Genomic DNA, 21,732 nt, shown 5'->3' on the forward strand with positions numbered 1-21,732 from the left:
ACTGTAGGTGATGCGTCACTTGATTTTTTTGAATAGACAAATGATATGTTATTTACTCATTTTAATAATAAAAAAAAATAGTTAGAAACATGTGTCTGGTCATCTTTTCTTCCATTTTTATTACAATTCACTGAAATGGATTAATTTGATTTTTTTTTGGATATTATTTGATTAAATATTAACTAATCTTTGGGTTTTTTTTTTTTAACGAGGTTGTAATAATTTTTTCACAGTGTTAACAAGCACTTTTAATACAATTATCTACCGTGTTTTCCTTCTTAATTTTTATTTGGTAGCTTTCATGTCCATGTCAATTTTTATTGTCATATAATCAAATAAAAAATAATTTTAAAAAAAATTATTAAATTCAATTAAATTTATATTTTGGGTCACTAGTTTGGAGGGTTGATTCTAGTTAACACGAGTTAATTTAAAACATTATCATTTTAATGTATAAAAAAGATTCAAATGATATCATTTTAAAAATTTTTAAATTAATTTGAGTTTTAATCGAATTATATTTAAAGTCATAAAGTCAATCAAACGTATTGAGTCGGGTGGGAGCCGACTCAACTTGAAATCCAACCAAGTAAATGGCTCAATCGAGTGGTCCTTAAATTGGCATCCTAAATCAGGTTTGATAACAATAGACACCCAACTTGGACACTTAGAGCGTGTTTGGCAGTGTGGTAACGGTTACTTTTCAAATAACTTTTCATGTCGAAATGCATGTTAATGATGTTTTTTTATTTTTTAAAAATTATTTTTGACATCAGCACATCAAAATGATCAAAAAAATACAAACCATACTTAATTTTAATATATAAAAAAAATTTAGGAACACAGGTTGAACCGCGTTCCCAAACTGCCTCTTATTCTTGTATATCATCATGGCAACGTTTTATTATTGTATCATGACAAAAGAGACGGCGGGAGTGAGAACATGAGATAAATAAGAGACAAATATATAATTATGTTCAGTATTGATTTACAAGGCATTATGATTGTCTATATATCCTTATCCGATTAACGACGGATAAGACGGTATAAATTATAAAAAAGTTTAGTTTACCCTTGATATATAATATTGTTAAACTTATATATATATATATATATATATTAAAAATAATTAGATGTTTTTTTTTTTTTTAGTTTATACTGAGTATTGAAATTAATAATAATATGACAACTCTAGTTATTAAATCTGGATCAACCGATCATGAGATTAGAACAACTCGAGGCTTTAACCAATCTAGATTTAAGAAAAGATAAATTAAGAAGTTATGTGGCCTAACCTAGTAAAAAACATGAGCTGATTCGTAAATTAATTGACCAAGTGTAAAGCCTAATAAAAAATCAAGAAACAAATCTATTGATTTTTTATTTTGAAAATTTTTCTTGATCAAAACAATTTTGTTTAAGGATTGACACGTTCAACCCATAGCCCAAACATTATCTCATGTCAACTTTGAAGTTGAATTTAAAACTATGAGAACAATTACTTTTATTTATATATGCTTTGATTGAGTAGGTTTGAAATTATTTTTTTACAATGACATTTTAAAAATAAAAAAGAAAAATATTATTTATAAAGACAAGTTTTTATGCAACTAATGCCTTTGAAAATATAAAAGGGAATATTATTTTAATAACATATTTATTTGTATATTCATGACTTTTCAGCCACAAATGTTTCTTTAACAATATATATTTCTTTCCCCATTATATTGCACTATAATATTGCATGATCATGGGATCCAACCAATAAAAAAAAATCACCCGTTTACTCACCCTTTGTTTTTTTATTTTGTCAATTCTGCTCTCCATATTCCCTGTAAACCAGTAGGCATCCAGAAGTGAGATCACCAACGTGACGTCACAGAAAAATAAATAAACAATAATAATAAAAAATCCATCCAAAACGAAAGAAGAGAAACAACTTGCAGGGGAGGATCCCCACAAGGCACAAACAAAGCCTCGAATACCACGCACGGACTCTTCCAACAACAACAGCTCACACGTGCGATTCTTCACTCTCTTTTTTTCTACTTCCTGGAGGAATCCAACCAACCAAAAGGAGAAAAAAAACCCGGTTCAAGTCCCTTTCTTTTCCCCACGCACACATATATAACTCTCGCTGCCTCCTTCTCCATCCTCTCCCCCAACTCCCCTCCACTTCTCCCTTTCTAAAGAGGAAACAAACCCAAAAAAATAAAAAAATAAAAATAAAGAATTCAATTCCGTTTACGCAGCCGACCCTATTTTCTCTATTTACATCTGTCTCCAATCACTCTACAAATATATACTTTTTTCAATCTGTTCTTTCCGTTGCGAGAGAAGAAAGAAAACAATGGCTGCAGCGGTTGCGGTACCAGTGGTTACGGATCAAACAGCGGCAGTGGTTGCTCCTGCAGCGGAAACGCCCGCAGCGGAACAGTTTCCGAACAGGTCGCTCTACGTTGGGGATCTGGAGCATAACGTCAAAGAAGGACAACTGTTTGATCTGTTTAGCCAGGTGGCGCCGGTTGTTTCCACTAGGGTTTGTAGGGATCAGGCTGGGCTAACCTCGCTCGGCTATGCTTATGTCAATTTCAGCAATCCTCAAGATGGTAATTTTCTTCCCATTTATACTATTGTTTGGCCCTTGTTTTGTTGTTTACTCTGTGATAGCAATCTGTTTTCACGTGTTAGTCAATGTGTGAGTGCATGCATCAGTGCTGACAATTCTATTCAAGTTTTTTCATTAAATTTTATATATTTTTATTGTCCTGCAGTTTTTCTCGTTGTTAATTTGAGTGTTTTTTTTTTTTTTTTTTGTGATCAGCTTGTGGTTTTTAATTTTTTTGAGTGTGTGGTGCCAATGTTTTTGTAGTGTCCTATTTGTTAAGATCAATCTGGTTATTTTTTTTACTGCAAAGATGGAGAGAAGAGATTGGAATTCTTCAATTGATGCTTGCTTCCTTTTCTTCTTGCTTCTTAGTTTTTTTTATCCTTCAGAAACTTTTTGTGCACGGTTGATAAAAGCCAGCCAAAGTGAATAACAACTCCCTTCTTTAAAAAAAAAGTTTTTCCTGGGATTTATCCAATGTTTCTGATACTCTTCTCCGTCACCCTCCCTCGCACCCTTTGAATGTAGCACATCTTAGTTCAATGACATTGAAAATGATGTCAATTCAAGTATGTGTGTGCATGTAATGTCTTTGCGACTGGAAATACGAGGGCAGGCACCCTTTTTCCTCAATCGTTTTGCTAACAAAACAAACTTCTTAGCATTTTGGCCCTGATTGTCATTTTGCAAACCGCAGCTGCAAAAGCAATGGAGGTTCTGAACTTTACCCCTTTGAATGGGAAACCTATCAGAATAATGTTTTCTCATCGTGATCCTACTACAAGGAGAAGTGGACATGCAAATGTTTTTATCAAGAATCTGGACACTAGAATTGATAACAAGGCTTTGCACGAAACATTTGCTTCCTTTGGGCCTGTCCTTTCCTGCAAGGTAGCTGTTGACAACAATGGCCAATCAAAGGGTTATGGCTTCATACAGTTTGAAAACGAGGAAGATGCTCAGAGTGCAATCAACCGGTTGAATGGCATGTTGGTAAACGATAGAGAAGTATATGTTGGACCTTTTGTTCGACGCCTAGAAAGGATTGAGGCTAATGGGTCACCAAAATTTACTAATGTTTCTGTTAAGAATTTGTCTGAGACAACTTCTGATGAGGACCTTAAGAAAATTTTCAGCAGTTATGGTGCCATCACCAGTGCAATTGTTGTGAAGGACCAAAATGGGAAATCCAGAGGTTTTGGTTTTGTGAATTTCCAGAGCCCAGATTCTGCTGCTGCTGCTGTTGAGAAGTTGAATGGGATGACCTTCAGTGATAAGGTTTGGTATGTTGGGAGGGCCCAAAGGAAAGGAGAAAGGGAGGCAGAGTTGAAAGCCAAGTTTGAACAGGAAAGAAACAGCAGATATGAGAAAATGAAGGCTGCTAATCTCTACCTAAAAAATCTTGGCGACACCATTGACGAAGAAAAATTGAAGGAATTATTTTCTGAGTTTGGATCTATAACATCATGCAAGGTATAATCTATTTACAAGTAATAGTTACAATGCAGTTGCTTTTGGAAGTGATAACTGGGTTATTTTTTCATGCAAATAGATTCAATTTTGTTATTCATGTAGTAATATTCCTTCCAGGTCATGCTTGATCAACAAGGGCTGAGTAAGGGCTCTGGTTTTGTTGCCTTTTCTACACCTGAGGAAGCTTCAAGAGCTGTAAGTTTTTTAATTTTTAATTGCTAATTAGATCTTGCCATCTGGCCTCTTACATTTGCAGTTTTTTTATATTAATCTGTTACCACCAATTTTTATTTTCAGCTGAGTGAAATGAATGGAAAGATGATAGGAAAGAAACCCCTGTATGTGGCCGTTGCCCAACGCAGAGAAGAAAGGACAGCTCGGCTGCAGGTAATCTTCATCACCGCATATTTCTCTTGTCAAACAATTACTTTTCTCTTTTTTATTTCAATAAGAAAGCATTTGTTGGTGGGAAGCATGTATTTATTTATTCATCTTTGTTATGTCCTGTAGATGTCTTGCATAGTCCTCAATAAAAAATGACTACTGAGCTCTTCAATATCTTTGTATCATTGTTGTTGGTAATCTGGATGAAGATTTTGGTTTATAGCAGAAATAGCTAGTTTTTTGCTTTCGTTTTTAGGATTTCCTGGGAGTGAAATAATTCAGATACCCTCTAAACCGCGATCCAGATGCAATTGGACAAAGCAAGATATATGCAGGAATCTAAGGGTTGCTTTTAAACTCACTATTTACTTTTCAACACCCAAATTTGATCTTTTCCATCACTGTTTTCTGAAATATCAGTGTAGTGCATAGTGAGATGAGTGTTACACTTGTTCAAAAGTTCAATAGTTTGAAAGTATACAATGGTAGAATCTGATGTAACGCCTATCTTCTCATTTTATTTGTGAAATGTAGATGGATTATTTTAAACGATGTTTCTTGCCAGGCACATTTTTCTCAAATTCGGGTACCTGGACTGCCAACTTTACCTTCAGGACTTCCTGGATATCATCCTGGCACACCTAGGCTTGCACCACACCAGCTCTATTTTGGCCAAGGAACTCCTGGCATGATGCCCCCTCAGCCTGCAGGCTACAGTTTCCAGCCGCAACTCTTGCCTGGAATGCGTGCTGGTGTAGGCCCCAACTTTGTTATGCCGTATCAGCTGCAAAGGCAAGGACAACCGGGGCAGAGGATGGGCATGCGGCCTGGAGGGAACCACCAACAGATGCAGCAGCAGCAGGTGCTTTATTGTTTACATGTCTTTCAACATTTCCCTCCTTTATCTCGCCACTCAAGAACACATCCTATTTCCCTCCTTTTTCTGTTATATAAGAAAATGTCATATTTCCCCTTACCTAAGAAGTGTGGTCGGTAATTTTCCCATGTTAATTTTACTGTTCTACATGAGCAAATCCCTTTTAATTTAACCTAGTTTTTATTTCAAAGAGGCACTTTCTTGATTGAAACTTCATGGCTAAATTATGAGATATTATTGCACTTCAATCTGTTGGAAATGTTTTGTCCAAACTTTCTTCCTCTGATGGTTAATTGCATGGTGAGAGTAGAGTGGTCGCTTTTATTTTCATCATTACTTGAGCTTTTTTGGCTGACTGCATCATACTATTCTCATCTTTGTGTTTCATATCATGGGGTAATGGCACTCAATTCGGTGCTGCTCCTAATCTTGATATGTAACTTGTAGTTGATTCAAAAACTATTCTGCTACAACTGTTTGCCCATGTCTGATACCCACTTCATTTTGAATTCAGCTATTGCACGGGAATACTAATCAAGGCTTAAGATACGCGGGCAACGCAAGAAATGGCATAGATTCGTCTGTGGTTCCGCAAGGTTTTGTTGGTCCAGTGATGCCGTTGCCCTTTGAGGCTTCAGGGATGCCTATAACTCCTAGTCATGCCCAGGCAACCACTCCAGTGCCCATTTCAACTCTCACAACCGCTCTGGCTTCTGCTACACCAGAGAACCGCATGATGGTATGTAACACGACATTGCTCCTCCACTCTGGGAAAATGCTTTTTATTTGGTGAAGATAGATGTATGAAACATAACTTTTTATCTTTTTATACATCTCTGGCAGATGCTGGGTGAACAGCTTTATCCCCTCGTGGAATGTCTTGAGCCAGATCATGTGGCAAAGGTGACTGGGATGTTATTGGAGATGGATCAAACAGAGGTGCTGCATCTTATTGAATCTCCAGATGCTCTCAAGAAAAAGGTGGCTGAGGCAATGCAAGTCCTTCAGGAAGCTGGTGCTTCTAGCGTTGGTGATCAACCTGGCTCCTTGGCACTCAATGAATGAAGCATAGCTTATTTTCGTGGGTAAATACAATGATTATAAATTGGTGTTTATGAGCCTAGGTTTTTAGGGCTTGATGACCCGTCACCCTTTGTTAGAATTTTCTCTGAAACTAATATTATAGGACCTTATTGTATTAGTGGATTGGCAGCTTAGACTACCGAATTTGAGCATGACAGCGATTTTTAGGGTTTTTTTTTCTGATTCTTGAAGCCACAAAATTATCGAAGCACAATCTGAAAACGTGGTAGTGAAAACTTAATTTGTGTCACAAGATGATGTATAGAAAACGGAATGGGAACTGAATAAATAAAGGATAAGAGCCAACGGGGTTAAAGGGCGCGTTATCTGTCTTCATTTTGTTAGCTGCAAGGTCTGAACTCTAAACCAGATTTTGGCACGGTTCCCTGCATCTTCTATGGTGTGTAATGAACAGGATGAGCTTCCAGCATCGAATGTTCCTAACCCGTAGAAGAATTAAACCTCTAAAATAAGTAAAAGCATGATCTCAAACGAGGTCAACTGCACTCCAAATCAATGACAAGTAGCTCAAAGCTTCCAAATTTCAGTTAATTTTGGTCCCTGACCTATATAGAAAGAGTATTGAACAGAGTGAAAGATGTTTACATGAAGTCTGGGTGGACATCATCTTCTACCTTCTGATCGTCATCCAATATGTTCTCCCAATCACCACAGTTCTGGTGGGGAGCTCCAGCATTTCTCCCCCTCCCAGAGTTAAAACCATCTTCATCTTGCGTTATGTAATCTTTCCATTTGGAAGCCTTGGTTTTCCCCGTTGTCGGCTGGGAAATCCTTTCCTCCTCCTCAACCTGTGTCCTGCAATCACTCCATTTTGAATTGCCAGCAGCCTTTGTAGACTGGTATTTCGTTGATTCCTTGTCTGCAACTCAAAGTTAACCAAAACAGTGAAAACTAGGAAACTTAAAACAGGAGGAATCTCTTGAATTCATTTACTACGATTCCAGTACCTCGAGACATGGGAACTTTGCTAGCATTTCTCTTTGAAAAAACCGGCTTGTACAGATTTCCATCGCCATGATCTCCACTATTCTGCCCAAAAGCATTCTTCAATCTGGGTTTCTTAAACATCTCCTTGGGCAACTCTGTCACGACCATTAGCCCAGGTTCCTCTCCTGCGTTACCATATTCCAATTTCCCTCTCAAGAGCGCCATGATCGACATTAACCCAAAATTATATTCAACCATTCAATCAATTAATCAAAATTAAGACAATTACACTTAAAAAGAAACACGTGCAGGTACCTTCATCCTCTTGTTTAATATTATATTCTTCCTCTGCATCAAGGTACTCAGTCCAATCAGAGCGCCTCTTTCTCTGACAATCTTCATTTAACCCAACATGATCAGTTTCTGATGTTGGGATAAGCGCTGCATCTTGATCGAAGGAGTCTTGTTCGTCAGCGATTTTGCGAGACATGTTGAATGATTGGACAAACTTGCGGAGGTCTTTAGCCATGCAACCTTGAGCAAAGACTTTCCTTACGGACTGCTTCTGGTTGCAAACTACGCATGTCCACTTGATGCTGCTCTTCTTCTTTTGCTTCACCTGGACATGCGAAAAAAAAATGTTTATGTCTGGGGATGGGTAGATGAACAGAAAGATTGGTAAAAATGAGAGAAAGAGAAAGATGAGGGTGCCTGCATCGTGGAGCACTGGTAGCACTGTAGGGCGATGAAAATCGTCTGCATGATCTTCTTCTGGGTGGAAAGGAATTTTTCGATTTTGTTTCTCGATCTGTTTGGGGTTTGTGTTTTAAAATGGTTTTTTTTTTTTTGGCGGGGAGGGGGTTCTGGAGGTTTAAATTTTGAGTATTTGGCGCCAATATTTAGAATTTTGGGCCAGCTGCTGGAAATGGGCCCGTGGCCCGATTTGTGTCACCGCATATGGCTACACCCATCTATTAATTGTTTTTAAGAAAAAAAAAACATAATTTTTGTTTTTAAGTGTATTTTAAAAATTGAAAAGATATTAAATCGATATTTTTTTTTATTTTTATGATTATTTTGTAAATATTAAAATAAAAAAATATTTTTAAAAAAATCACTTTTTTCTGAAAAGATATTGAAAAAATTAATTAATAAAAAACGAACATTTAAATAATTTATTTATAATGTTTTGAAGCTAAGAATGACTTTTTTTTTTTGGAAAAAAACATTTAACTTTTCGTTTTTTTCTTAAAGTAAAGCTGCAAAATTACGGAACAAAATGCTAAAAAATTAGCACTTTATTTTTGGCTCTCGCAATAAAGATGCTCTCGTAAACCCCTGGCCACCATCACCAAAACCCAGCAATCAAAAGTCAAAGCTCTTCACCCTCTTTTAGGTACTGATGTCTTTGGATGGAAAGGGTCTTGTACACGGCCACTCGCCTCTCAAATCACCTTCGATTTTCCCTCTATTTCTCATCCGCCGCTCATCGGCGCTTTTTTTTTTTTCTTGTTTGGTATTGGCCGCCTTGGTCAGGCAAATCCAGATCCTCCCCATTTCTGTTGATTTCAGACGCGCTGAAACCGATGGTTCTGGTACTGAGTGCAGTGGGGCTCCCCGTATTTCCCTCGACTTGAAGCTCCATGTTAGTGACAAACACGTCACTCTAGCATTCTCCTCCTTTGGCATGTAGAGCTGTACTCCTCATTCTTCTTATATCACGTTTTTTATATATATATTTAATATTCTTAGCTATAAATCAGTGTATTAAATTTTTTTTTTCACCTCGGGATTGCATCTCTGAAGTGTTCTTGATAGTAGAAAATATTCTTTCATGTGAACGCGCCTCTCCGGGCATGGATGTTCCGCGGAAAACCCGGCCGGGAAAGGAGATAGTTTCTGTTTGCCAAAAAAATTGGTAGAAAGGGAACTGGAATGGAGTTCTTATTGATGAAATTTGACATTGAATGCTGAGAAAATGTGCTGAGCTATTTCTAACTCAACTATCATGTAACGCCTATCTCACTGTCCGGTCGCAGGAACTCAACCTGATGATGAACACAGTTGATTGTTCATGCTTTATTCAAACACCTGATTGTTTATGATTCTCCATTAGTTGCAAAAAACAGTTAAAAGTAATAATTGAAGCAGGTCTTAACATTTGCCATGATTATTATGAAGGATCATGTTGTTTTTTCGCTTTTTTCTTTTTCTTTCTTTCCAGGGAGCACCGGGCTTTGCAGCTGTCAAACCATGCAATCACTGAGAACAAAAACTGTAATCAACATTCTTATTTATAGAAAACTTTATGCGGCCTTATTAATTAAAGCAATTGTGTAAGATTACCACCACTTGGGACAACTCACATTACTAAAAAAAAAAAAAAAAAAACTGATTACATATATATTAATTTTTTAATATTAGTAACAGATTTAAGCAACAAAAAATCGATTGTTAAAAAATAAATTAATATATTAATTGTTACATTGTATATATTGCAATAAAAAAACCTTACATCAAAGGAGACCATTATCAATCTCAAAATCAGACAATTTTCACTCTCCAAATAAATAACCCTAACCCCATCAATCTATCCCTTTTCTTTCTTTTTTTTCAAAAACCCACCCTATTTTTTGTCACTTTCTCTTAAATTGTTCTTCATAAATATGTAATTCCAGAACGTTATTTTTCCAACAACCCCATTTTTACTTTCTTTTAACTTTTTCTGTGTTGTTCTCCCAAGAAATCCATTTGCAAAGAACATATTTCATCTTACAATGAATATGGTACAACAAATTAAGATAGGTATATTAATTTATTTTTATCAGTACAGTGACTATAAATTGCATGTCATGAGCAATGAATAATTCGTTGTTGATTTTTAATATATTAATTTATTTTTTAGTAATTAATTTTTTGTTACTAAATTCATTGTTAATATTAAAAAAAATTATATATATATATATATATATATATATAATCCGTTATTTGCATCTGAAATATTCTATCGCTAATTTTCAATGCTATTGACCCTTTGTAGGCACGAACAAGGCAAATGCACACAGAGAAGTGTCACTGCAGCCAGGCCAGCTTAGTGGTATTTGTTTCAAGTGAAGTTGGCGAGCCGTGGGAATTTTCTTATGCCTGGTTCTGTGATGTTGAGAGAGTTTATAAGGCTCATCTTTGCCAAACGGGGTTTCTGGATTTGTTAGAGTTTAGATTGAGATAATTGTTTTGACTCTTCATGATTCTTGTAAAAAAAAAAAAAAATTAAAGTAAAAAACCAATCTAAAAAAATATTAAAAACATTGTGCCAAAAAAAAAACATGTTTTTAAATTACGGTTCAATTGGTTATTTTTTTGAAAATTTTTAAAACTTTTTAATACTATAAAAAATTAAAAAATATATTTTAATAAATTAAAAAAAAAAATCTTTTAAAAACAACGTATACATTACTTCCAAACAAGCGCCCAATCACCGCATTACATCATTAATTCATCTTTCCAACTATACCTACCTGCTGCTTTTTTTCATTTTTGATCGGTGGTTTGAGAATGACCCATTTTGACATTGATAAGGGCCTTACGATGCATACCTAAAAAAGATCCACACCTTTCATCCAGACCATTTTCAATCTTTACATAGCCTAGGCCCAGTCTAAACCTGTAAAAGAAGGGAGTTGGGAGTTGGGGTTTTAGAGTTTAGCCTAGAGAATTTCTTTTGGGTGTCTGCTCTCTTGCTCAGTGAAAATGCAGAAGCGATTGCAGATTTCTCTTTTCAAATTGCTTTTGAGACGCCCCTTTGAACGTTCCCCGAAACCCACAAATCCGTCCCCCCTCCAGTCGCGAGCTCTGATTTCAACCTATTTCGTTCCGAACTCAATCGACTCTCGAAACCCCAAATTTCTCCACACACCCGTCTCAAATTTCCATAATTTCACACACCCTTGTAGACCGAGCACTCGAGCTCGGTCCCTGACCGACCAAAATCGGAGAGGACACAGTACTGAGTCTGGAGGTGAGTCGGTGCCCTTGTTAGATGTCAACAGAGAAGTTGACATGATAAACCTCAAGTTTGCAGAGGCAAGAGAGGAGATCGACATGGCTTCGGAGTCAAAAGAGACTGTGTATTTTGATGAAGAGGCTGAGTGTGCAAGGGCTGCAGTGAAGGAAGTTACGGACCTGTTTGAAGGACTACTAGGTAAATTGCCAGAGAGTGAAAAGGCAGCTTTGCAAAGGTCAATGGGGCTCAAGATGGAGCAGTTAAAGGCCGAGCTTCAGCAGTTAGATGATTAACGAGGTTTGTGATAATGAGTCTTCGCTTAAATTCTCTTTAGTGCTTTCCATTTTTGGGTTTTTGCAATGTATTTTGTTCTCATTGAGGATAATTTTGATATTGATGTTATAGGTGGAAAGGGCTTTGCTATGAATTATGATGCATGGGATATTAACGGTAGGAAATGAAGATGATTTTGAATAACGGATCAGTTCAAATTTAATAATGTCAATGGTACTAATAGTGGAAACTCTGTTACCTTTTGACTTAAAAGATATTGTTTTATGTAGCTTAGAATAATTTTTTGACAATATGAGGCGCAATGAATGGTCACATGCTTCTATTATGTTCATGCTTTGACTGACGAATTGGAGCTTGTTTAGGTAAGTCTGCCTCTCTTATTATGGATGTTACGGATTTTATTTTGAGCAAAACAAATGGATAAATGCTATGGGGAAATATTGCTGTTGCTGAACTAAGAATGCACCAATGCAGTTTATGCTTTTAACTATATCCAATGAGTAGCTTCTTGCTTATAAGAACCCACCAAAGATTAGGATGATACTTTGATATGTAAGGTTGAAATTGAGAGCTAGGAGAAAATATTAAGAGCCCACATGTTCCACAGTCAACTCAAGCATTTTGTGGTTTAGTGGCAATGAGGCCAAGTTCATAGGTAATATACAACGAGAAGGGATCTGCCATGGAGTGCTCTGAAATGCCTAAGAAATACATTCAACTCCATTAAAGTTTGCTTGCGTCAAGGTTCCTAGTACTGGATTAACAGGCACTAACTGCGTGTTTCTTGTACTTTTTATTCAGAGTTGTATGTTTTTTACTGTCAAACACTGAATTCTTACAGTTTTCTTCAATCCTGAGATCAATGGTCCTTGTTATTCCTTTGCAGTTTGCACTGCTCTCACCTCTTTGTACCACCTATCTCCCACTTGTAGACTTGACCACACCCTGGAGTTGTAGTCTGTTTATTGAAGAAGACTGATTTTTAGACACAATGGATATAGATTCCTCTTCCAAACAGTGGCCTCTAACAAGAGAGTCAAGTTTTGGGCAGCTATTCAACAAGTGGGCTTGGATCTTAATTTGTCCAACCAATATGGCAGGCTAAAAGCCACATTTAATTTCGAAGGATTAGGAATGTCTTTAACCATCTATTGTCCTTTTTTCCATGGTGCACACTACGAAATCTCGCAGAACATATCCTGTAAAAAGCCCAAAAACGTTGGAGATTAAGATGGAAAAATGCAACTTGTAAGCATGTACACTCCTGTTGCCTGTTACAATTTCATGCCACAATAGCAAAAAGATACGACTACATTCAAATGCCTGCCTTTAGATGTCTCTTTGATGTGACAGAGAATGCTCAAATAGCAGTGTTTATATCTTCGTTTTGAGACAGGTAGATCCATGCGGGTGTTGGAAAGTTTTTAATACATCAGCAGGAAGTAAATTTAGCTCATGAATGGGGCATTTTTTCAGTAACCAGTGATAGATATTGCCAACAACATTAAACTTATTCAATTTCCCTTCCATTTTCCTTAGCCAGCACCTGAATTCTTCGATAAACTAGAGGCTTCATCTCTTTTGAGCTTTTTCATGTTATTGATTTCCTAGTTCAGGCTGAAATAACTTGCTCTTAGCTGATCCACAATTTACCCGCCGATGCTTTCACACAATCATGTTATGGAGTGTATGTTTAGCGTTATTATTCTTTATACTTCCAAAACTGGTTAAAGTTGAGATGGAGAGGGGAAAGATTGTGGACCTCATTTTGGAAGGCAGCAATGTCATTGTTGTTACGAAGAAGGATGTTGCTTTGTAGATTGGTATGGCATGATATGTAGTTGATGACTTTTAGTTATCTGGCATAACTAAGTGCTGAGTCAAATTAGAATTTAGAAATATTCTTCTGGAATTAGATCCATGAACTAGCAAGCAATTCATAGGCTGCCCTTTGGTAGTCACTAGAAAATTCACTTTCTGGAAAATATTTCTAATAAATGATACAGTATTTCGTGGAAACTCCTGTTCAACACAATAATGGAAACTGAATTTCATTGTCTTCCTTGCAAAGCAATTGACTTGACCATCTAATATCTTTTTTTCTCATCAATCTTTCCATATGATCCAATTCTTTTTTCTATTACTTAAAATAAATTGAGAAATAACAGGAAATGTCAAGTTACATGCAGCTTTTAAAACATAGGGACAAATTGATTATTTTTGAAACTAGAGAGGCTATTCATTTCATTATACAAAACATAGGGACTAATTAATTATTTTTGAAACTAGAGAGACTATTCATTTCATTATACAAAACTATAGGGACTAATGTATAATTTACTCAACCAGAAGAGGGCGCGCTGAGAAACCTCGGCTAGGGATGGCTCTTCGGAAGAGCGAAGATCTGTAGTTGACGAGGGGTGAGATAATGTCTCCTGACATGTAATGGGAATTTACTGGATGTATTGTTTAGGCGCTGACGAGGTAACATGGTGCTTCACTAACAGTAGTTAAACAGGAGCAGAATATCCAAGTAATTTGTCAGAGTTTGCCGACTGGTTCTCAGGGATGGCTGCATGCTAATGCAGTAGGGCGTGTTAAACTGCAGTCCATGGTTTTCAAAGATTATTTGGTTTATAGGGAGAGAGATGTGGGAAATTGCAGCCCATATAAAAAGCAAAGCATACAAGGAAAGGAAAGAGCAAAGGGAAAATGGTATCAGAAACAGATAAAATGCATGTGGAGAAAAGAAATTCCATTATGTGGCTTTTGGGGACAAGCTTAGTGGTCTAAAAAGCAGAAGTCACTAGGAAATTGAACTCGAATTGGAAGGTTGTGAGCCCTAACTTCTATATGATATTTCTTTGATTGCAATGTTTCAGGACAGCTTCTGGCAAGTATGGACAAGCAGCAAGTTCTGCAACTTGATGTCACCAGAGGCCATGTTCAAGTTGAAAAGCACCAAATGCAACTAGCAGCTTTATCCATTTTATTTACAAATAAAACCAAGTAACTTGAATTGGACCAGAGAAGACACAAAAGGCGCCGGTTGCAACCATTTTGACAACGGGATTTTTCCTTTTTAGTTAAAGAAGAGGACGTCGATTCTCATGTGGCGAGCATGAACTGGTTGTCTTCTTGTCTACCTCTTCTTTCTTTTGAAACTATTCTGTTCGGGCCACCTCTTGTCGGGGTTCGTTCTATATATATATATATTCTAGCCGTTTGGGTGAAGTATAATTGTACATTTTCCAAGAGAATCGGTTGCGCCATTTATTGCTTGTTTCAAAAGTAACAGGTTGCATGATACTTTCTAATAGGGGTGAGCAAAAAAAACAAAAAAATCAAGAAAAAAAAAACCGAAAAAACCGAACCGAAAAAAAAAAACTGATTATTTTTTTTCAAAAAATTTTCGGTTCAGTTCGGTTTCGGTTTTCAAAACCAGAAACCGGAAAAACCTCAATCGAACCGAACCGGTTTGATTTAAATGGTACTATAAATAGAGAAAAAAAATCACTTTCTAGAATCTAATTAACCCTAAAGACTGCGACTCCATCTCCTCACAGCCGCACCTCGTTCTCTCGTTTTCTCCCTTCCACCAACCAACGCAAAGGTATAATCTTTTTAAGTTTAGCTGTTTGAATTCCAAGTAGCTGATAACTATGAACACATAAATATTTAATGGTTTATGACTGGACTTATTATTATTGTTTCTCCTGCAGATTCTAAGATAGGTTTCTAAGCTTTTACTGCTATCCTTCTTTCTTGCTTCACCACTATCACTTGCTCAAACAATAACCCCACTGCAGACCTCAGTTTGCGCAGAGGCGGACAGGGTAGCTCTTCTTGGCTTCAAAGCAAGAATCTTGAAGGATGCTACATATATTCTCTCTTCATGAATATCATATTTAATGGTTTATTTGATGGTTTATGACTGGACTTATTATTATTGTTATTAGTTATTACCTTTGAATCTTTCAGGTGTGTGATTTTGAGTGGGAAAGAAGCAGAAGATAAATATTTAATGGCTGTTCACTCTAAAAATCATGTTAATTTGATTAGAAATATAAGCTCCAAACAGTTTGATTCACGAAGAAATAGTACAGGTTTTTCGGTTTTTATAAAAAAAACCGAACCAAACTGAAACCGGTCGGTTTGAACTGGTTCCGGTTTGGTTTCGGTTTGAATTTTTAAGTTTTTCAAATTTTGGTTTTGGTTAGTTTTTTAGATAAAAATCGAACCGTACCGGTTTTGCTCACCCCTATTTTCTAATATGTAAAAATTGGTTGGTTTTCAAAATGTATTTTATATTAAAATAATAATTTTTTTAAAAAATATTTTTAAGATTAATATATCAAACGATTTAAAATATATATAAAAAATTAATTTTTCATAAAAAAAACTTAATTTTGTTGAAAACATGGGTTGATTTATATTTTCAAACATAAAAATTGAAAAATTATAAATTCTATCCAATATATTTTGATTTCTAACTCATACTATATCTAGTTGAATTTTACTTTAATTTTTCCTTTTGTTTTTGAAGAAGCTTTTATCAACTCGTAACTATTCTGGTGTGAATTTTTCAAAATAATTTGTTAGATCTAAAAGTAAAATAATAAACCTCCCTCATATAATCCCCTGTCTAAGGTTATCTCCCAGGATTCTTGCTGTTATAAAGCTGAAGACAAAGGGTACTAAAAGAAAGATAAAGACAAGAGATGGAGCTAAAGATAATATATTTTTAACGGGATAAACCTAACATTACACGCTTTTATTTCTACGAACTCTATTTTTCTCTCATTTTTTACTTGAGTATAGGAAGAGGAGGGTTCATTAACTAAGACTTGTTTTGAAGAGGAAGACCCAGACCCAGACCCAAATATCACAGTCCAGCTCAGTATTAAGGCCAAACATTCCAGTCCAGCCCATGAAAAAGCCCAAAATACTTAATTGAAGTTTTATGCAGCTTCATCGCCTACCATTGCAGAGGCTCCAGTGCAAATACACGATGAATGTGGTCCGTAGAGTGTGGTCTGCATACATCATTTCTACTTCAAATTGCTTTGGCCCATAATACCTGGGATTGTAAAGATTGACCTGGCCATGAAAGAAACAAAAAGGGAAGCTTATTGAACTAATCATGGATCTTTTTATTTCTTTATTCACGTGACATGAAGGTATTATCATGTTGAGGTTCTGAATTTAAGTTAAACAACGGATTCTTCTCTCTTTATCAGGAAAAAAGAAAATAGCCAAAAGGGCATTGAGCAAGAGGGAAATGGGGATGTTGCAGCAATTATTTTCTTATTAGATCTTTTTGACCCGATTCTTGTCTCATGAAAAAAGGGTGATGTTGACCATGTGAAGAATAGTGAGAAAGGGGATACAAATTAGCCTGTCCAGGCATGGGGGGGAGGAGGAGGAAAGCATGGCCTGTTTCTATCTGTCTGCTTTTATCTGCATCATAGGCCCTACATGCAAAGACATGTATGGGGAGTCCTTCCGTGATGAGTAGCAATTCCACCGGCAATAGGTTTAACGTTTCTGTTTTCTTCAATCGAAGAGGGCCAGACACAATCCCCCTGTCCCACATTTTGGACATCCTCGAATGTTCATATGATTCTGAGGATCTGTTTTCATTTACTTCTGTCTCGTGCTCTCTTGCTGTTGCATGAATTCTGCTACTTGTATACATGTCGTTATGTGCTGTCAGTAAATTTGCTTGAATGTTTCCAAGTTACCAGTTGAAATTTATTTTATGATGTTGTTTCAACTGCCACCTGCTGTGGCAAGCACCACACAAACCTAAATTATGGCTGAAATTTGGGAATCTAATCCTGTGGGCATAAGCAGCAGATCACATTTCACAGAAATTCAGGAACTTCAGTAACATCAACGAGGACAAAAAGGAAATGCATAGAGTTGCATGTAAATAAAAAATTGTAATTGGGAAAAAAGCAAAGGATGAAGCAGATTCAACCACATTGCTGTTTCTACAACTGTACAAGAAACCCACCCAGGACCACCAGCTAAATCTGATAACAATATCCAAAGCACACTCTTCAATTTTTTCAACAACTCTCCTCTTTTGTCTTCTTGGGATAGGAAAAGAGAATCAATCAATGATTACCTTGGAAGCAAAGAAAAACAAGGACCGAAATTATTTCAACTTTGATTCGATGACTGTTTTATTAGAGGTTGAGAAGTCTTTCCCCATTCTTCCGGTGGACTCTTTACTTCCATTAACAATGCGACCACCTCCTTCATGGTGGGGCGCTCTGCAGGCGAAGAGTTCACACAGAACATTGCAATTCCTAGTGTTTGCAGCATTTCCTGCACCATTTGGTCAGGCAAACCTTGAAGTTTTGCATCTAGTATCGATACAGCTGGTTCAAAGCTTCCCATCTTTTTCTTCACCCACTCAACTATGTGTAATCCATCTCCTATATGAGGCTCAACAGCACTGCGGCCACTTATGATCTCTAGCAATACCACTCCATAACTGTAAACATCACTCTTTTCTGTAATGTTCATGGTGTATCCATACTCTGCAATGAACATGGAAATATATTTATTATTAGCAAATGAAATAAGAATTATAAATAGAACCGCACACTATAAGATTCCATCAGCATATGATGACAAATCAACTAAAAAAAACATGAACAAATATATTGGAGTTCTAGAAATCAGGGATGCTTGCCTGGGGCTATATAACCATAAGACCCAGCTACCCTGGACATGGCATGGTGATAATTTGTAGAGTTCATCAGTTTGGCCAGGCCAAAATCTGCCAAATAGGCCTCATGCTTTGAATCCAGAAGTATGTTGTTGCACTTAACATCTCTGTGAAGAATTGTTGGCACGCAATCATGATGAAGATAAGCTAGACCCTGAGCTGAACCAACAGCTATCTTGTACCTCGTTTCCCAATCCAGGTTCCTATTCCCCTGCAGAAGCTGTTGCAGATTGCCATTTGAAATGTAGTTGTACAGAAGGAGCTTGACACTCCTATTCGAACAATAGCCTAAAAGCTTCACGATATTCCGGTGTCGAATGTGTCCAAGAATTTGAATTTCTGCAGCAAAAGAGTCCACCGGATCCTCATCTTGTTTTGTTTTCCAAAGCTTTTTCACCGCTATCAACTGCCCATTTGGCATCTCAGCCTTGTAAACAATCCCAGAACAGCCTTTCCCGATCACATTCTCCTCCTTCAAGCAATCTAGGATGTTATCAACGGTGAAGTTAAGCTTCTGAAATGGGATGAAAGTCCATGGATAGGAGAAATCTTCGGCTCCTGACGATGCTGTTAATGCTCCAGAAGATTTCTCCATTGCATACCTATGGTTCCGCACGACTATAGCAAAGGAAGCAATGACTATAATGGTCACTGAAACCAGAACAACTGAAATCAAAGCTACAGTTTTGGCTGATTTTAATCCATTTCTTTGAACTATTCTCGAAGAGCAAGAAGTACCATCTGTGGATTCACAAAGTCTTGGGTTTTGTAGGTATGAATTTGAAGATAGAGTTCTGAAGAATGGTGATACAGGAATTGGGCCTGAAAAGTTATTGTAGGAGATATTAAGGGAAGTGAGGCTAGTAAGGGAATCAAGAACCTTAATCTTTCCATAAAGGAAATTATGGGAAAGATCAAGTGACTGTAACTGTGTCAAGCTAGACATCGTTTCAGGAAGTTCACCAGTAAATCCATTTAAGCTTAAATCCAAACTAATCGTTAAGCTTGTGACATAACCAATTTCAGGTGGGATTGGACCAGAGAGGCTGTTATAGCTCAAATCAAGCAGCGTTAGCTTCTGCAAGTTTCGGATGGACCTTGGGATTGCCCCTGTGAGCAGATTGTTATTGAGAATGAGCTTGTTCAAGTAACTGAAATTTCCAAAACTCCAAGGAATTTCACCTGTGAAGCTGTTCCTGCTAAGATCAAGCTGCTCCAAATTTACAAGCTCTCCTAGTAGAGACGGTATCTCTCCAGTAATGTAGTTGTTGTGCACATCCAACAGCTCAAGAACTGTGATGTTGGCAATCTCCAAAGGTAGGCCACCAGAGAAATGATTCATATACAAGTCCAGAAATACCAAATTCTGCAATTGGCCTATCTCCTTGGGAATATGACCTGAAAGCTGGTTTTCTCCAAGCCTCAATCTCACTAAAGACTCACAATTTGCAACAGTGCGAGGCAACCCCCCTGATAATGAATTCCCTAGAAGCAGAAGTTTGCTCAATTTCTTCAAACTGAAAATCTCTTCTGGAATTGAGCCTGTGAGCTTGTTTCTTGAAAGATCAAGAGCATATAATTCTGTGCAGTTCCCAAAAGAGGCTGGTATTGTACCAGACACTAAATTACCCCACAAGAATAAACTTTGCAAATACTTCAAATTACCAACCTGCCATGGAATTGTACCTGACAGTTGGTTCTTGTCAAGCTGGAGAGCAGTTAAACTTGTACAGTTACTCAACTGCCAGGGTATTAAACCAGTAAGTGAATTATCAGACAAGTGAAGCTGCTCGAGAAACACTAACTTTCCTAAATCAGCAGGTATTTCGCCCGAAAGATCGTTAGCTGAAGCATCAAGCAAAACAAGTGATGAACAATTTGAAAGTTCAGCTGGGATTGCTCCAGATAGTGCATTTCCCCAGAGAAGCAAACTAGTAAGTTTTTGCAACTTACCCAGTTGAGGAGGGATTGAACCAGTGAGCTTATTCATGTGCAAGTACAAGTTCCTTAACTCTGAACACAACCCGAGTTCAGGTGGTATAGAACCAAATACCTCCGTGTCATAAAGAGACAGAGTTTGAAGATTGATCAAGTTCCCAAATGTGGGTGGTAATACCCCTGAAAGTCCAGTTGCTGCAGCACCAAATGTTGTGAGATTGGTTAGCAGTCCTAATTGTACCGGTATTTCTCCTGTAAGAAAAGGATTGCCTCCAACTCTAAATTCTTGGAGCGAGACTAAAGAACCCAATTGAGATGGTATTGAACCATTGAAGAGATTGTCTTGTAAGCAAAGAACTTGTAAAAAAGTAAGGTTTGCGAGTTGGCTAGGTATCCTACCAGATAATTTATTGGAGTTCAAGTAAAGAAACTGAAGGGAAGAGAGCTGGCCAAGTTCCTGTGGTATAGTACCAGAAAGAGAGTTAGAGGAGAGGTCTAAGAGTCTAAGATGGGTGAGTAGGCCAAATGAAGGAGGGATAGCGCCAGAGATATTAGTCGAGGAGAGATTGACAAGTTGTAGAGAGGAAAGAGAGGAGAGTTGTGAGGGCAGCGAGGAAAGATTAAGGAACGTGTTAGGGAGAGAAAGGGAAATAACTCTATTTTGTGGAGAGCACGTAATGCCTTGCCATGAACATGGAGTTGGGCTTGATGGGTTCCATGAGGAGAGGATTGATGAGGATGCTTTTGCTGACTGGTCTGCTGCTGAGATAAGAGAAAGAAGGGCTTCTCCATCAGAAGATAGAGAGACTACAAAAAATGTTTTGGTACTGGTTATCATCATTACCAAGAATGAGCAAAACAAGAGGGAATGGTGGCTTGGCTTCTCCATTAGAGCGATGATGATTTGAGAAATCTTGGGTTAATAGAAAGGAGGATTTTTTTGATGATTTTGAAAATGGTGATAGTGAATGGAGGTACAGAGATGGTGAAAGAAAGTCCACTCAGGAGACAACATGCATGTGAGAACAGTTCCCGTGGAGGCCTTGGATGCTTGAGTTTTACACCAAAGTGTTGAAACCATGCATGTGAACTATACAAAAAGAAGAGTGCCACTAGATCTCTTGTGGAAGAGTGGCTGATACAGTCGAAGTGAAGAAAACGTTACCCGAAAAAATTCCCTCTCTGATATCAAAGGCAACCAAAGCTGGGTGGTGGCCGGTGGTGATGGTGCTAATATTGTAAGCAAGATGAAGATATCATCAAGCTCTTTGTGTCCAAGTTCTGAAACTGCACATTTTATCCATGGTCGGTTTCTGGGTGCAGATGGTGGTGGTGGCTGAGATGGTGGTGGTTGTGGTTGTGGTGGACCTGACGGTGGATGG

At 37.3% G+C, this 21,732-nt stretch overlaps 4 protein-coding genes across 5 annotated transcripts; 2 read left to right on the forward strand and 2 right to left on the reverse strand.

Moving 5' to 3' along the window:
* Nucleotides 1-2,116: 2,116 nt before the first annotated feature.
* Nucleotides 2,117-6,543, forward strand: LOC118041660 (polyadenylate-binding protein 3). Its single transcript, XM_035049163.2, has 7 exons — nt 2,117-2,609; nt 3,306-4,081; nt 4,199-4,276; nt 4,379-4,468; nt 5,031-5,327; nt 5,857-6,081; nt 6,186-6,543. The coding sequence occupies exons 1-7, from the start codon at nt 2,351-2,353 to the stop codon at nt 6,405-6,407; spliced, it is 1,947 nt and encodes a 648-aa protein (XP_034905054.1). The 5' UTR covers nt 2,117-2,350; the 3' UTR covers nt 6,408-6,543.
* Nucleotides 6,544-6,598: 55 nt separating this feature from the next.
* On the reverse strand, nt 6,599-8,209 carry LOC118041741 (uncharacterized). Its single transcript, XM_035049263.2, has 4 exons — nt 8,085-8,209; nt 7,689-7,992; nt 7,394-7,558; nt 6,599-7,305 (listed from the first exon to the last, which is right to left on the reverse strand). Exons 1-4 carry the CDS (start codon nt 8,133-8,135, stop codon nt 7,028-7,030), a joined length of 798 nt encoding a protein of 265 aa, XP_034905154.1. The 5' UTR covers nt 8,136-8,209; the 3' UTR covers nt 6,599-7,027.
* A 2,773-nt stretch (nt 8,210-10,982) lies between these two features.
* Nucleotides 10,983-14,795, forward strand: LOC118041534 (embryogenesis-like protein). Of its 2 annotated transcripts, none has more exons than XM_035049048.2 (2): nt 10,983-11,673; nt 14,553-14,795. In XM_035049048.2, the coding sequence occupies exon 1, from the start codon at nt 11,124-11,126 to the stop codon at nt 11,667-11,669; it is 546 nt and encodes a 181-aa protein (XP_034904939.1). In that variant the 5' UTR covers nt 10,983-11,123; the 3' UTR covers nt 11,670-11,673; nt 14,553-14,795. The 2 variants fall into 2 exon arrangements, with proteins under 2 accessions (XP_034904939.1, XP_034904860.1); XM_035048969.2 differs by lacking the exon at nt 14,553-14,795 and adding an exon at nt 11,782-12,001 and having other exon boundaries at nt 10,990-11,673.
* A 2,760-nt stretch (nt 14,796-17,555) lies between these two features.
* Nucleotides 17,556-21,732, reverse strand: LOC118041456 (uncharacterized). The gene is made up of 2 exons (XM_073404374.1): nt 18,377-21,732; nt 17,556-18,221 (listed from the first exon to the last, which is right to left on the reverse strand). Exons 1-2 carry the CDS (start codon nt 21,237-21,239, stop codon nt 17,839-17,841), a joined length of 3,246 nt encoding a protein of 1,081 aa, XP_073260475.1. The 5' UTR covers nt 21,240-21,732; the 3' UTR covers nt 17,556-17,838.

The sequence above is a fragment of the Populus alba genome, chromosome 14 (genome assembly GCF_005239225.2).
Source record: "Populus alba chromosome 14, ASM523922v2, whole genome shotgun sequence".
Classification (NCBI taxonomy): Eukaryota; Viridiplantae; Streptophyta; class Magnoliopsida; order Malpighiales; family Salicaceae; genus Populus; species Populus alba.

Excerpts from the sequence above, each read along its gene's own strand:
- LOC118041660 (XM_035049163.2), top strand. The coding sequence starts at position 2,351 with ATGGCTGCAGCGGTTGCGGTACCAGTGGTTACGGATCAAACAGCGGCA. Across the intron at positions 2,610-3,305 it reads TTTCAGCAATCCTCAAGATG|CTGCAAAAGCAATGGAGGTT; the intron begins GTAATTTTCTTC and ends TGCAAACCGCAG. Across the intron at positions 4,469-5,030 it reads AAAGGACAGCTCGGCTGCAG|GCACATTTTTCTCAAATTCG; the intron begins GTAATCTTCATC and ends GTTTCTTGCCAG.
- LOC118041741 (XM_035049263.2), bottom strand. The coding sequence starts at position 8,135 with ATGCAGACGATTTTCATCGCCCTACAGTGCTACCAGTGCTCCACGATG. Across the intron at positions 7,993-8,084 it reads ACCAGTGCTCCACGATGCAG|GTGAAGCAAAAGAAGAAGAG; the intron begins GCACCCTCATCT and ends TCGCATGTCCAG. Across the intron at positions 7,559-7,688 it reads TATTAAACAAGAGGATGAAG|GAGAGGAACCTGGGCTAATG; the intron begins GTACCTGCACGT and ends ATGGTAACGCAG.
- LOC118041534 (XM_035049048.2), top strand. The coding sequence starts at position 11,124 with ATGCAGAAGCGATTGCAGATTTCTCTTTTCAAATTGCTTTTGAGACGC.
- LOC118041456 (XM_073404374.1), bottom strand. The coding sequence starts at position 21,239 with ATGGAGAAGCCAAGCCACCATTCCCTCTTGTTTTGCTCATTCTTGGTA. Across the intron at positions 18,222-18,376 it reads TTATGGTTATATAGCCCCAG|AGTATGGATACACCATGAAC; the intron begins GCAAGCATCCCT and ends TGTTCATTGCAG.